Here is a 16,329-nt window from a genome sequence, read left to right on the forward strand (position 1 = left end):
TGGCTCCGGAGAAGCGCAGCCGGGCACACCCTCAAGAGTGAGTATGGGGAACCGCGGAAAGAATCCCGGTCAACCGAGTTGTGGGGGCCCCCTCTGCCTCTGGGGCGGCGTCTTCCAGAGTATGACCCCCCCTCTGCCTCGAGGGGGGGGGGGTCTCACCTTGTGCGTCAGGAAATGACCTCTGATTTTCTGAACCACATCTTTCCCCCCCGCTGAGCCTTGGGATAAGGTCTTGACGGTAGGGAAAAACGGACTCCCACGGCAGACAAGGTCTTACCCTCTTGTTCACACCTGGTGAATGGAGTGCATCTTTTACTTTGGTCCCAAACAAGGAGGAACCGTCGAAAGGGGCATCAGTAAAAGAAGACTTAAAGGCCTCCGCAAAGTGACACAGGCGTAGCCAGGCCTGCTTCCTGAGGGCCACTCCTGAACTGGCCACTTTACTTGCTCCCTCGGCCGCGTACGCGATTAGCTGCATGGATGAGTTTGCAATAGAATTAAGGGGTGGAAAGCTGAGCGTTGACTGAGCCACCTTCTCAGGAACATTACACCCCTGAGAGTATCTCCTACCTCCTTAAGGAGATCTCTTTGGAGCCACGTGAAATGAGTCAAGTAATTCAGTGACCGCAGGGTAAAGGTCGCTGAAGAAAGGGTACACTTCCCACAGTGGTCCATCATCCTGGACTCCTTGTTCGGGGGATGAACCATAGAGGAAGATTCCGCAACTTCCTTCTGTGTGGCGGCCGCCACCACCATAGCATCTACTGGGGCTCCTTTTGTCAGAAATTCCTTCCCTTGGGGGGCAGACAAGAATTTGTTTGGCCGTCAAGGGACAGGCTCCACTGAGTTAGGGGTCTCCCCACACCCTTCGACAAATTAAGTCTAGGAGCTCATCGAAGAGTGGAGATACCCAGGAGGCGGAAGGCTAGGCGCCAAAGGCCTTAAGGAATACTGACTCCTCCTCGGAGGGGTTTTTGGAAGGCCAGTCTCCTCTGTTTCAAAATCTCCAGTATTTCAGAGAACAAAACATCCTCAGAGGAAGACTTGGGGACCCCTCCAACTCCTCGAGGTAAGTATCTGAAATGCGGGACTCGTCTTGGGAGTCTATATGCTTCCTCTTACAAGATTTCTTTCTGGATGCTTCCTCAGGCACAGAGTCTGAGGGTTCCTCAGAAAGAAGGGGACCACTCATGGGGGTGTCCTTAGGCCTTTGCGCCCTGCTGTCCAATGATAGAGGAGTGTCAGAACCTTTCGCCAGTGCAGTAGGGGATGGGAGAACCAATCCAAGGGAGGTAGCTGAACCAGCCAGCGCTCTCCGCATTGCCTCGAAGGCAGGCCCCCCTGAGTCTGAGGACCAATCGCCCTCTAGGGCCATGACCAGGGCCGGAGTCCCCCCCTGCCGACGCGCCCAGAGGAAGGCTTGGCACCGACCTGTGCTCCGAGTCATCCCCCTCGGCGCCGATAGAAGAGACTCGAGTCCCGGACCCTGTGGACGGAGCAGACAGGGTCGGAGCCGAAGTCTGTACCGAGAATCCCAGTTGGGGTATCGGAGCAGACACAGGAACATCCCTCGGAGCGGAGCTCACCGGTCCCAAAGACAATGATGCGCTCGGAGGAGGAATAGCAGGTACTACTAACAGGGCTGGCTCCGGAACCGACTGGGTCAGAGCAGAGAAGAGTTTAGCCAACACTGGCGATTCCAGGAGCCGCTGCACCACCCTATCCACTTCCAGATCTGAAAGCCTGGAGGATTTGGAGGAAACCGATGGAGAAGCAGACCTCTTATCTGGAGAGACTTGTCTTAAACTTGGAGACCGGCTCCAAATTGGTTCCAAAATTATTGGAGCGGTCGAAGGTTCAGTCAAAACAGTGACTTCCTGCGGCTCTGAGATCAGTGGAGCCGAGGAAGCAGATTCCACAACCAAAATCTTAGAGGGCGGCTCCGAGACCAAAGATGGAGTCGTTGATCTCTTTTTGGACTTAGAAGCTTTAGACTTCGACTCGAAGCTGGGAGTCTAAGCTAACTTTTCCTCGAAGGATGGTTTTAATAGACCCTTTAGTATCACCTTATTTTTCCTTTCTTAGAGCACCCGAGGACTAAAGGAGTGACGAAAACTGCAAGACTCCTGAAGGTGGATGGCTCCAAGACAATAAACAGACGGAATATCCGTCTAATAGATATTTTATATGCACATTTCGAACACTTTTTAAAGCCGGAAGGCTTATGTTCTTTTTGCTCTTTAGACATGATAGAACTAAGCACAGAACTTCAACTTTCTTGTAACCGAGAAGAAAAGGCAGGAAGCGAGCGCCTACTGTAACAGACAGCCACTGGCTAGACACAACGATAACAGACCTCTAAAACGGTCTCCACACAAGAGAGCAACAACAAAGTCCGATGAACAAATACAAGGGAGGACTAGGTCCTCTAACTCAAACGGGCCTAGCCCGAGGAAAGGGATACCACAATAATGCACAAGCACAGACAAGAGAACCAGAAATGCCAGCAATCGCTCTCACACAAAATCTAATTAAACATCAAACAATATCAAATGATTTCTCAAGAAATTTCCCAAGAAAAAAAGTTTTCAAAAGGTACTTAGCCAAGCCAAGTCGAGACCACGTCCGAGCTCTACAATCGGCAAACGAGATCTGGGGATGTGGAGCATGGTATTGTGGGACACCATCTTAGCCAGCCAATCAAAGACTTTCGAGCTAGTATACAGGCCGAGTCGGAGCTGACTGTCGGCTCCAAACCCACAGGTGAAGAATATCGGTGAGATAGGACTACATAACATCATTTTGTTTCAAGTGAAATCTGTTCGCTTCAAAATAAACACAAATGATATCAAATGTTAAAGTTTTACTTTTTAATTAAAATTCCTGATGCAGCTGCCCCTATATGTCTCTGAAGCCAAAATCCCAATCCAAGAATTTTTTTTTTTTTTTTTTTTTTTTTACAGGTAAATGTTCCAGTATCATTCCCTTAAATATTCAGATGAACATATTATACCATTCTAGAGATGACGCCCACAATATGCAGGGAGCTAAACATAACCAGAAAGTAGCAAGGGTCCAGTGTTCTTGAAACCATTCAAGATCAAAGCTGTTAACCAGATGCACACGTGCACAGAAAAAGAAAATAATGCAACAAAGCAATATGAAAGAGGATTACCTCCATTGTATGGGTTTTACCAGAAGAAGTCTGTCCATATGCAAATATTGTACCATTGTAACCTTCTAGCACATCTGAAAGAATAAAAAAAAGCCATTGTAGCACATTTTAAAAATTCTACATACTTCATAACATTGTTTCTGAAATAAGTAAGATTAACTGTCATTAAAGTTGATAACAAAGACAACTAAATTAAAACCTGAATCGAACATAATCTACTATACAAGCACTACTTAAAGTACAGTTGTGCAAACTGAACTTGCCTGTAACAGCAGATGTTCGAATTCCTCATCCTCACTCCTGCAGTGCCCTTAAGGCTATATGGGTTCAATTTTGCACAAGACACAAAAGCTCCGTCTCCCTCCCACACTTCCATTTAGGCTGCTGATTGGCCAGCCCTGATGAAGGAAAATCAGCAGAGTGGAAAATCTTCAGGAACTGGAAAGGCTGCAGAAACACCTCACTAAAAGAATCACAGGCCTAAAGCAGATGCCCTACGCTGACCGCCTTAAAAAACTCCAGCTATACTCTATCGCATATCGTCTACTCAGAGGCGATCTCTGCTTAACATACAAGGCCATGTCAAACCCAAGGCTGTTGGACATGTTACACTTAAAGAAATCCCAATCCCTCAGAGCCACAAGCTCTAGGGATCTAAACCTTGTCATCACAATAAACAAAACATGCTGGAGTGATAGGTTCCTGACCCAGAGACTCCCCAGACTCTGGAATAGATTTGCCCATACATGTCAAGCAGAGTGCCTCTTTGGCCCTCTTCAAAAGGAACCTTGATGATTGGATGGGAGAAAGGAAATTCACCCCGGAGATCACGTCAATCGCCCTGCTAGACAGGGGTCCAGGGAAGTAAATAGTGTGGGAAGAAATAGCCAGGGAATTGTTATGGCTAAGCTTGTATAGGCCCTAGAGCTGACAACCTAGTACCAACCTATGAACCTATAAGTTTCTTGCCTAAAACTTAAGCAGCAGCTTATTCATCCTGAACTATAAAAACAAAAAATAGCCACTAACCTATTTCCCACCAATAACTCTATGCACTATTAGGGGGGAAGGTGGGGAGATATGCAGACTCCACACAGAAGGCACTCTCAGCTAGTGTGTGGGGAGTGTCTTCTGTGTGGAGTCTGCATATCCTCCCCACGGTCGAGTGGCCTCCGAAAGACATGCGTGAATGGGATTTGCCTTCGCTGAAGTTTGGGCGTCAGGCTGGCAACTCAGCACCAAAAAAAATCTACTGCCAATCATTAGCAGACCGGAGATCCGCTGTGGCGACCCCTTACCGGGAAAAGCCAAAAAGACAAAACTATTAGGGGGGGAAGGCGGGTGAGTGAAGCTACTGCTGCTGTGAGGAGTTCAAATATCAACTGTATTGGGTAAGTGTGACTATAACCTGTACTATGGTCATCATTCCCACTGCTGCAGTAGCCTTTAGGCTATATGGGCTGATTAGAAAAGCCTAACCAACCTGGAAGGATAAGGATCCAGGAGAATGGTCCGAGCAAAGCAAGTCCTGGATCAAGACAAAATCATCTAATATGCAATTCCTTGCACAGTTGTATACAAAGAACAATGTAGCCATCTCTAGAATGTTTCTTGAGTCCACCCTTTTCCAATATGGATTCAAAGAAAAGGCCCTTGGAGAATGTGAGTTAATACTGCCTGGAAGTGATGCATCACAGTGGGCGTAACAAAAGGCAATAAAACAAGGACAACCAATTGGAAATAGTCTGTCTGGCATGCATTGCCCCTTCTTAGTCCCAACATAAAAAATAAATAGCCAGTTGGCTTTTCTAAAGGAGTTGGTTCTGTTAAGATAGTACCTGAGCTGCCTAGGCATGCCCAAAGTATGAGTAATCCTCTCTCAGTGGTTCTGAGTGTTAGGATAAAACACTGGTAGATCGATGGTCTGATTCGAAGAAACTCAAACAACCTTAAGCAAGAATGGGGGATTTGTTCATACTGATACCTTACCCCAAAAGTAAACCAGGTAGGGTTAACCAAGAGAACTTGCAACTAGGACACTCATCTTGCAGATGTCAGAGCAAAGAGAACAGCTTTCTCATGTAATGAACTTTACATCTGCCTGAAATGCAGGTTCAGATGGAAATGTGGTTAACTTTTTTCCAGTAAAAAGTCAAGATCCCAGAAAGGGGGAACTTGTCTGCAAGATGATCGAACCTGTCTGCAAGATGATCTCTGGTGAAACACTCCTATCACGAATCGTACTGCTAAGAAAACATTTGAAAAATAAGAGAAGGATCCATGAACAAACATACTGAAGTGGCAAGATATACCTTTAAAACGTAATACAAGGCCAGACATTAGTAACTCATACACATACTTCAGCACCAGTGGTACAATCATGGATAAGGCCCTGGTCATCAGGCAGGCACAAACTAGAAAATTCTTCCACATTCCAAGATAAGATTTTTTAGCAGCAGGATTTCTTGCCTTCTTTAGAAACTGCTGCGAGTCCACTAAAAAGGTACCCAAAAGATATGCGTCCAGGAAAATAATTTAAGAGGTTTTAGATTGGGGTGTGCTGGTAGATCCACAGAGTTGGCCAATTTCACAAAAAGGGGGGGCCATTGCCTGGGCGAAAAGAGGGGTCACCATGAATATTTTTGGAGAGTCCTTCAGAGTCCTCAGAATTACCTGGATACCAGTGAAAAGTTTGGAAATATGTCGAAACATTTCCCTGCAAAGAATGTGAAAAAAAAACATGTATACAAGTTCTTTGTTTTGAAGAAAGGCCAACAAATCTAATCTGATGTGTTCTTCATAAATTGATCAATACTTGGAAGACCCACCCTCAATAATACTGCATTTGTGAGGGACTGTTCCAGTCCTGTTCAGTCTGCCACTGTGTTTTGCTCTGACAATGTAATATGCCAAGAGAGTTAAAGAATGGTGTAGAGTCAAGCTCCCAAACAATCACAGCCAGCCTGTACAGAGGGTACAGCCTTGTGCTTCCCAGCTTTTTGATGTACCATATCACTGTGGTATTCTCTGTAATTACCAGGAGAAGTCCAGGGGACCACAGATGAAGAGATTAAAAGACATCAGTCTCAGCCCACATCTCTTTCAAAAAAGAAAAGGACAAAAGGACACACTGGTCTAACTTTAAGAACCTTATAAACACTATATGGCATCTTAGGAGTAGGAAGTTGGGATTCTGGGTTCACAGAAGCATCAGTAAGTGCATCCAGAAGGGCATCAAGAACAGGGGGAATGTCAGATGGCTTACAAGTTTCTATATCCAAAACTGCAGGTGTCTGCTGGGCATCAGTGATCTTGGTGCCTTCCCATATGAAATGCTGCATTATTCTGACCACAGTTTCTCTAAAAGTAAGCTCCTCTAAGGGAAAGTTCAGTGAAAGAGCATCTTCATCAGATACAACAGCCAAAGGGGAGTAGATCTGTGAAGGAGAATCCTTATCTTCCTCATAAGAAGAATGCGCCCTTTGTCCCTTCACAGGGGTGGAAGAAAGATGAATAGCTGTAGGGACAGGTTGTATAAAATGAGGGGGCTTCAAAGATCCTAGGGTTTAAACAGACCCGGAGTAAAATCTTGCCATTTTTTGGTGGGTCTCAAACTACTTGGGAGCTATACTTGGTCTTCCGCTCTTTCCTGATAGGGACATCTGCCTGAACATGGCATGGAGGGTCAGAGACCTGATGTACCTCTAAGAGAGCAAGATACTTGCTCTCTCTACATTCCCTCGAAAAATTACCAACCTGGTTTTCCCTCTCTCATCTGAAAAAAAAGCCATGTACTCACCATAATGTTCCATGGGAGTTTTCCATCTCTTCATTCTATACTGATGGGTTCATAACTGATCCTCGGTTCTGACTCAGCCGCTTACTAAAGCTCGAGATCTGAAACTAGCTCATGGCTCTATCCATATCCCATGATGCTGCAGTGCTTTCCTCAGATCTTGTCTGTTGGTGAATTTATATTCTACTCTACAACTGCATCCAGATGTACATATATATCAAATCCACAAACCTGGTCAAGGACCAAAGTATATCATTGAACACAGACTTCCTTTGTCCCCCAAGAGCTAAGAGGATGGGTTTGGAGGGTGGGGCGTAAGAATGAAGACGAGATGGAAAACTCACATGAAATGGGGTTTATATAACTTCTTTATGTGAAGTTGTCCTGTCTCGTCTTCATTCTATACTAACAGAGTCCCTAGCACCATCTTTCCTGGGTGGCCCACGGGAGGATATTCTTCAGTACAGTGGACTCAAAGGAGGCTCGGCCACTGGCGGCCAAGTCTACTTTGTAATGAGTGATAAAGGTGCGAGGTCTTGCCCATGTTGCGGCTGCACAAATGGTATGCAATGGCAATCTTGCTTTAAAGGCCTGAGAAGTTGAGATTGATCTGGTTGAATGAGTCCTTGCTTTATTTGGCAACTGTTTGTCTGCTGACTGATAAATACATGAAATACAATCTGACAACCATCAGGATAAAGGTGTCTTTGTTACTGCTAAACCTCTTTTGTTTTCAGAAAGAGAAAAAGTCCGATTTCCTACGTGTTTTTGCTTTATGCACGTAGAAACGTAACTGCCTGTGAACATCAAGTTGGTGAAGCATGTATTCTGCCTTATTGCCGTACTTCGGGAAGAATACTGGTAGGTCTACTGATGGATTTAGATTGAACTCTGAGCATACCTTGGGTATAAAGGAAGGGTTTGTATGTAATGACACTATCATTAAGAGAAACCATGTAGGGAGGTTTGATTGTTAAAGCTTGTAACTCTGACACTTCTTGCTGATGTGATTGCTACAAGAAAAAGTTTTCCAAGATAGAAATTTCAGGTTACAAGATGATGCTGGTTCAAAGGGCAGTAGGATTATGTGAGAAAGAACAAAATTAAGATTCCACGGTGGTAAAGGTGGTCATATTGGTGGTTTTAGCAAATGAGGTCCTCTCAGGAAAACTTTAGAAAGTTAATGAGACATGATGTTTACACCTTTGTTCTCAACATGAAAATTGGATATTACTGCCAGCTGGACCCATATCATTGCTGCAGCAGCTCCCTCATTAAAAAGCTTAGCTAGGAATTATAAAATGAAAGCTAAGGGCGCTGAATAGGGGTCAATGAGGTGCTGTGAAGCCCAGATTAAGAATCTTTTTCATTTGCTGTGTACAGTTTCCTGGTAGAAATCTTATGAGAAGTAATTAGTATGTGGTGAACCTCTGAAGTAAAGTTGTGTAACCTGGCTATATTGGGAATTGGGAAAGCCATGCTGTCAATGTTAGTGTGTGAAGAGATGGAAGGAAGTTCCCCAACGGGTGTGTCAGAAGGTCTGGCACTGGGTCCAGAATCCATGGTTCTTCCAGCAGATAAGGTTTCTGGAAGGAGAACCATACTTGACTAGTCCAGAATGGGGCAATTAGAATTAGGGTCCTTCCCAGACTGCTGGCTTTCTGGTGAAAGTACAGTTGTGTACACTTACCATAAATGTAGAGTCACTGTTGCAGTCATCACACTAGGGTTAACTGCCTGCAGGTAGCCCTGAGTCGGCCCGAATACCAGAGACTTAGTATTTCTGCGTCGGTTGCTATCACTCCAGGAATGACGTCAGGTCGTCATGGGTATATAAACAGCCAGCCAATGCCATTACATCAGTTTTTCTTTCCTCAAATATCAGGAGCCCCGCAATAGGGAGCTAAGTTATGGTGGGGAAAACATCACCAGTAAAAAGTAAATACCAATACCCCTGAGGGGGGTGAGTAATAGACAGAGAGGAGACAGAGAGAGAGACAAGGGGGCCATAAACATAGACGTTCGAGTGTATTCGCTGTTGCAGTCATCACATTTGGGTTATCTGCCTGCAGGTAGCCCTCAGCCGGCCTGAATACCACAGTCTTTAGATTTCTGCGTCGGATGCTGTCGCTTCTTCCATGACGTCAGGTCGTCAGGGTATAAAACATGCAGTCAACGCCATTACATCATTTTTTCTTGCCCCAGATGTCAGGTGCCCTCACAATAGGAAGCAATTATATGGTATGGAACACCCCAGCAAAAAGCAAATACACATGATATAATATAGGCCAAACAAGGAGGAAAGGTAAAAGTCAAGAGAAGTCAGGGGGCTGGAAGGAGGGTAACCAGGACTGCACCTGTGAATTCACTCGAACATCTACATTCATGGTAAGTGCACACAAAGCACAGTTGTGTACACTTAGCATAAATGTAGATGTTTGAGTGTATTCACTGTTGCAGTCACCAAATTTGGGTTATCTGTGTGCAGTAGCCCTCAGTCGGTCTGATTACGAAAGTCTTGGGTCCTGCATCAGTTGCTGTCTCATCTTCCATGACGTCAGGTAGTCAGGGGTATAATGCATGCAGCCGACACTATTACAACAGTTTTTCTTGCCCCAGATGTCAGGTGCCCCCATAATGGAAAGCAATTATATACAAGGTTACACCTCCAACAAAAAAGCAAATACACCAAAAAGCTTTAAACATAGTAAACAAGAATAGAGGTACAGTCAAGAGAAGTCAGGGGGCTGGAGGGAGGGTAACCAGGACTGCAACAGTGAATACACTCTAACATCTACATTCATGGTAAGTGTACACAACTGTACTATGTTCTTCGTGTTTCACTGTTGCAGTCATCACATTTGGGTAGATTCTCAAAGCTAAGGATGGCAGGAGGTAATTGGATAGCATTATGACCAGCTATAAGGCCCTGAAAACCTGCAGTGGCAAATCCAGCTCTGGATTTAGAAAACATTGGCAAGTGGTAATGCTTGGTGAAGGTATGTATAGAAGTCCAGGTAGCAGCTTCTAGGATGTCCCTGGTAGGGGCATCTCTGAGAAAGGCTGTAGAGGTAGATGCAGCCCTGGCTGAATGTGGTCTTATCCCCTGTGGGGTAGGTTTTCCATTATGCTTACAGCAGAAATGAATGCAATGGCCTATCCACTTAGAAATTGTTTGCTTTGAAATGGCCTTCCTCTCTGCCCCTGCAGCAAATGCAACCAGCAGCTGTTGAGATTTCCCGAGAGGTTTAGTCCTGTCCAAGTAAAATTTAAGTTGTCCGTGCACGTCCAAGGAGTGCAGTATTCGTGCCCCTTTGTTCTGTGGATTAGAAAAGAAGGTTGGCAAATTAATGAACTGATTAAGGGCCACACTGGATACCACCTTGGGCATGAAGCAGGGATTGGTCCTGAGGGACACCCTGTCCACATGAAAGATGATGAAAGGCTCCACTGCCATGAGAGGCTGTAATTCAGACACCCTTCTTGCTGAAGTGATGGCTAGAAGGAAGGCTGTTTTCCAAGAAAGGAATTTCAACTCTGCACTTGCATCTGGCTCAAAGGGAGGTAAAGTGAGCTTTTCCAGTAAAAAGTTAAGGTCCCATCCTAGAGTAGGGGCTCTCTCCTGGGTGGCCTTAAGTTTTTGGCCCCTCTGAGGAACTGCTTCAGCAGTGGATGAGAGAAGAGGGGTGGGTTCTGTATTGTAATGAGCTGAAATGGCTGAGGCATAAATTCTGATGGAGGAAAAGGAAAGGCCCTTGTGAAGCATCTCAGTTAAATAATGAAGAATCTGAGGTAAATTGGGGACTGATTTGCCCATCCCCTGAGTTTGGCTACATGAACAGAATCTTTTCCATTTTTCAGCATCAGATTTTCTAGTACTAGGCATCCTTGCCTCCAGAATGACATCCATCACTTTCTTACTGAGATATGGTAACGCAGAGATCAGGTAATTGGCTAGGCTGCCAGGTTCAGGGTTTGAAGCTGTGGATGCAGAATCTGGCCCTCCTGCTGGGACAGCAGGGCAGGAGTCTGAGGTAGGTGCCAGCGTGACACTACGCAAGAGGGGGTACCAGTGGTGGTGTGGCCAGTCTGGTGCAATCAGTACTGTCCTTGGTTTGTCCTGTTTGATCTTTAGCAGTACCTTGGAGAGGAGGGGGAAAGGAGTAAACTGAGAGGTTTTTCAAGGTGAAGGACAGGGGAGGCAAACAGGTCTATCTCTGGGCTCCCCCATTTGTTTCTAAACATGTTGAATATCTTTGGTTCCAGTTTCCACTTGTGTGGGCCCATGAGATTTCTGCTTAGGTCACCTGCCAGTGTATTTAGCTATCCTGGCAGGAATTGAGCCTGTAGGTGTACTTGGTAGCTCAAGGCTGTGTTCCACAGAGCTATGGCTAGTCTGCAGAGAGGATATGAGTGAGTTCCTCCCTGCTTGTTTATGTACCACATAACAGTGGTGTTTGTCCATCTTTACCAATAATTGTCCTGGAAGAATGTGGTCCTTGAAGGCTGTCAGAGCATTCTGTACAGCTAACATTTCTTTTTAATTGATATGCAGGTGCATTTGACTTGGGTTCCATTTGCCCTGAATGCACTTCCCTGCCAAGTGAGCCCCCCATGCAGTCTGATGCGTCTGTTGTTAGGGTTTGGGCAGCAGGGGGTAGAGTGAATGGCAGTCCCTTGTTTTGGTGGCAGGCCTCTGCCCACCAAAGGAACTATCTGTAGAAAAGGTATGATAGTAATCATTGAGTGTAGATCCTAAGAATGTTGACACCATAGGCTTTTTAGATACCACTGTGGTTTCCTCATATGCAGTCTTGCATATGGAATTAGTGGAATGCAGGAGGTCATGAACCCCAGGGCTTGCAGTATTTTCCTTGCAGATAGCTTGGTCTTTGTGGCCAGTAGTCTGAAGTAGGCTGTCAAATGAACTTGTTTCTCTGGTGTAAGGTAGGTCATCTGGGAAGTTGTATTCAAGCTTGCTCCCAGGAATACAATTTGTTGGCAGCGTACAAGATGTGATTTCTTTTCGTTTATGGTGTACCCCCAGACAAGTTAATTTCCTTACAAATGCCAGATGATTTAATAGTATTGTCCTGGCTTTCTGCCTGAATTAGACAATCGTCCAGGTATGGGTATACTTGAATATTTCTTTGCCTAAAAAAATGCAATGACTGGAGCTAGGCACTTTGGTTTATCTACTGCTCCCAGGGTATTCACAAAGGGCAGTGCAGAGAACTGATAGGTGCATGTAGCCTGCTTTGAAGCATAGGTATCTTCAGCAAGATTCCCTTATTGGGAAGTGCAGGTAGGCTTCCTTTACATCCAGTGTTGCCCACCAGGCATCTTTGCTTAGCACAGGAAGCAGCTGATGAATAGTTAGCATCTTGAATTTTGGGATCACCAAAAATGTGTTAAGGATAAACAGGTCCAGGATAGGACACCAAGAATTGTCTTTTCTGGATAGCAGGAAAAGTCTTGAGTAGAAAACCTTGTCCTCTTTCTTCTTCAGGGACAGGTTGAACAGCCCTGATGCTTAAGAGAGAGAACTTGCTTTTGAGCCTCTGCCCACTGATTTGGGGGTAGATCTGGCCAACCGTTCGGAGTTGGTAAGGAGTGAAAGTGGAATCTGTATCCTTGGGAAACTATATTTAAAACCCATTTGTCCTGGGTAATGAATTCCCAATTTTTTGCCTTCAGGGCAATCTTTCCCCCTAAAGGAACAGTCGGTTGTGTAGGGCTTGGAAGGTTTAAATTTAAGACATTGAGAGTTTACCATTGGGGGAGTCTTACTACTCCCCATTTTGAAAGTAGGAGCCACCCCACTGCTTAGTCCTGTGAGTACCTTGGGACTGAAGCCTTAGTGTTCTGTTAGTTCTGGGTTTGGACTGAGAAGGCCTAGAAGAGGCAGGAAAGGACCAATTCTTAGAGGGCCAATGCCTACTAAATCTGGGAGGCTGTACTTGCAGGAAATCTTTAACAGTTTGCATATATTTAGCTTTTTCCTCCATCTTTTTAAGTAGTACTTATGCTTTGTTGCCAAACAGGTGGTCTTGGTTTAAGGGAGAATCCAGCAATTTAGCTTTAACGTGATCTGGCAAAGATTGCTCCTTAAGCCAAGCATGCCTTCTAAGTACAGACCCAGTGACAGCAGCCCTGCAAGATGCCTCTAATGAATCAAAACCACATTGCAAAGTATGTTTTCCAACCTGTTTAGCAGAATGCATTAAATCCTGTAAATCTTTATTTTCAGCACAGGCAGGAATCAACATCATTTTCTGTTTAAGCAATCCAATAATATGCTGCTGATACTTTAAACATATGAAACTGGCAGTTTAAGGCCCTAATGGCCAAGGTTGCAGAAGTGTATACCTTCTTACACCCCATCTATCCAGTGCCCTGGAATCTCTATCAGAGGGGGTAGGATTTTTGGCAGTAGTAGCCTTAATGCCCTTGGGTCCCTGTGAAATGGTCTCAGGATCCGCAGTAGGATTTTTAAAAAGGAACTTGTGAGAATCAGGAACCCTGTAATACCCATCAGGTTTTCTGGGAGCAGGAGGAGAGTTAGGGGGCAGGCTAGATTCTGAGAAGGCATCATTTACAATGCCCAGTACAGCAGGGATGGCCAAAGGCCTGTGTTGGGGGCAGGAGTAAGAAATCCCCAAGCCTCTTTTTGGAGTCAGAGTAATCCTGGTCATCAGAGGAAACAGAAATTTCAGAGTCCTGATCTGAAGAATCAGAAGGAAAATTAGTCCTAGGTCTCAGAGGGAGAAGGGTGGCTTCCCCTGATTAGAGTAATAAGGTCTTCAGCCATTCTTATAATTTGTTTTTTAGGTATAGGAGCCTGACCGTGTGGTCTGGGCGTCAGTTTTCTAGGCGTGGATCAAGTTTTAGGCCTTGAAGAAAAAAGATGACGTCTGCTTAATATGCAAGTCAGTAGGCCTGAATACACCCTCAGAAGCCAGTGCCTGCACAGCGGCTCCAAACCCATCCAAAGTAGAGACATCTGCAGGTTCCACAGTCGAAGCATCTCGCGGCATAGCGGACTCCGAATGGGTCTCAGTAGAGGCCTGCGAATCTGAAGGAGCGGACATCAGGGGCTGCAAAAGCACCTCACTGAGTACCGGCGAACTGTCAACTAGCTTAGGAGAAGCGCTGTCGGCAGCTTTGGACCTATGCGGTCTGTGTCTACCTTTGCGTTTTTTCAGAATGTTGGTAGTCGGGTGGCTTACTGAAGCCATTTCTGGATAACTGAACAGTGTACCAAAATACTGAAGTGTAAATAAACAGACTAATAGTTCAAGGTTTGAATAAGGCTCAAAACCGACAGCGAGGTACGTCGTGGTTAAGGCCTAAGGAAGGAATGCAGTATGAATGAAAATCTTGAGGTATTTGCTTTGCACAAGAAATACAATTGTTAACTTTTACTAACATCAGTTTAGAGCAAGAAAAAGGTTCCCCAACAGGGTGCTTAGCTTAGTTTAAGACTTCGGTTCTGAAACTCAAAAACGAAAATTTCTGGAGTCGGCTGACCGGCACTTGCGAAATGCTTCTGCTTCGGGCACCGTCGGCAAGAAAAACTGATGTAATGGCATCGGCTGCATGCTTTATACCCATGACTACCCGTCATGGAAGATGAGACAGCAACCGACGCAGGACCAAAGACTTTGTTAATCAGGCTGACTGAGTGCTACTTCAAGCAAATAAACCAAAAGTGATGACTGCAACAGTGAAACACGAAGAACATCTGTACAATGTTCTTCGTGTTTCACTGTTGCAGTCATCACATTTGGGTTGATTCCCAAAGCTCAGGAAGGGTGGAGGTAGTTAAAGAGCATTAGGGCTAGCAATAAGGCCCTGTAAGACTGCTATGGCACATCCAGCTCTGGATTTAGAAAAGACAAGCAGGTGGTAATGCTTGGCTAAAGTATGTACAGAGCTCCAGGTTGCAGCTTCCAGGATGTCCCTTGTAGGGACTCCCGAGAAATGCAGTAGAGGTAGATGCAGCCCTGGTGGACTGTGTTCTTATCCCCTGTGGGGTAGGGTTTCCATGGTGTTTGTAGCAGAAAAGGATGCAATGTGCTATCCATTTGGAAGTGGTTTCCTTTGAAATAGCCTTCCCCTCTGCCCCTGCAGCAAAGCTAACAAGCAGCTGTTCAGATTTTCTGATGGATTCTATTTGAACAGGACTAAGCCTAAGTAGTCTGTGCATGTCCAGAGTGCAGTATTCGTTCCCCTTTGTATTGTGGATTAGGGAAATAAGTAGGCAAATGAATGGACTGATTTAGGGCCACAGAAGACACCACACCTTGGGCATAAAGGAAAGATTAGTCCTGTGGGAAAACGTGTCTGCATGGAAGATAATGAAGGGTTCCACTGCCATGAGTGCCTGTAATTCAGACACTCTTCTAGCTGAGGTAATGGCTAGAAGGAAGGCTGTTTTCCAAGAAAGGAATTTCAACTCTGCTGTAGTAGCTGGTTCAAAGGGGGGGAGAGAGTGAGCTTTTCCGATAGAAAGTTAAGGTCTCAGGCCGGAGTGGGAGCTCTCCTGGGGGGTCTTAAGTTTTTGGCCCCTCTAAGGAATTGCTTTAGAGCAAGGGGTGAGAGAAGAAGGGTGGCTCAGTATTATAATGTGCTGAAATGGCAGAGGCATGAATTTTAATGGACAAGAAAGATAGGCCCTTGTGGAGCATTTCTGTAAAGTACTGCAGAATATGAGGTAAGCTGGGCACCGCTGTGCCCATCGCCTAAGCTAGGCTCCACGAACAGCATCTTTTCCATTTTTCAGCATACGATTTTCTAGTACTAGGCCTCATTGCCTCCAGAATGACATCCAGTACCTGCTTACTGAGGGATGCTAGGGGAGAGCTCAAGGAATTAGCCAAGCTGCAAGGTTCAGGGTTTGAAGCTGAGGATGCAGAATCTGGCCCACCCTGCTGGGACAGCAGGGAAGGGGTCTGAGGCAGGTGCCATGGTTGTAGTCATGCCATACTGTGCAAGAGGGGGTAACCAGTGCTGGCACAGCCAGTCTGGTGCAATCAGTATTGTCCTTGGCTTGTCCTGTTTGATCTTTGGTAGAACCTTTGAGAGGAGAGGAAGAGGGGGGAAAAGGCATAAACTGAGAGGCTTTCTCAGGTAAAGGACAGGGCATCCACTTTCCAAGCTTGGCTGTGGGGAGTTCTTGTGGAGAATTTGTTCAACTGGTAGTTCTGAGGGGAGGCAAACAGGTCTACCTCTGGAGTCCCCCCCATTTGTTCCTCAAGAGGTTGAATATTTTGGGTTCTAGTTTCCATTCGTGTGGGTCCATGAGATTTCTGCTTAAGTCGTCTGTCAGTGAATTTAGTATGCCTGGCAGGAATTG

General features: G+C 45.5%; 1 protein-coding gene across 1 annotated transcript in view; it reads right to left on the reverse strand.

The window, feature by feature from the left end:
• The window catches only part of KIF5B (kinesin family member 5B), a 2,669,048-nt gene that overhangs the window by 2,257,343 nt on the left and 395,376 nt on the right, over nucleotides 1-16,329 (reverse strand). The window contains exon 3 of the mRNA XM_044066703.1: nucleotides 3,176-3,249. Within this exon, the coding sequence (XP_043922638.1) occupies nucleotides 3,176-3,249 (74 nt within the window). The remainder of the gene's footprint in view (nucleotides 1-3,175; nucleotides 3,250-16,329) is intronic.

Source organism: Protopterus annectens, chromosome 3.part1 (assembly GCF_019279795.1).
Source record: "Protopterus annectens isolate FY-2018-M chromosome 3.part1, PAN1.0, whole genome shotgun sequence".
NCBI lineage: Eukaryota > Metazoa > Chordata > Ceratodontiformes > Protopteridae > Protopterus > Protopterus annectens.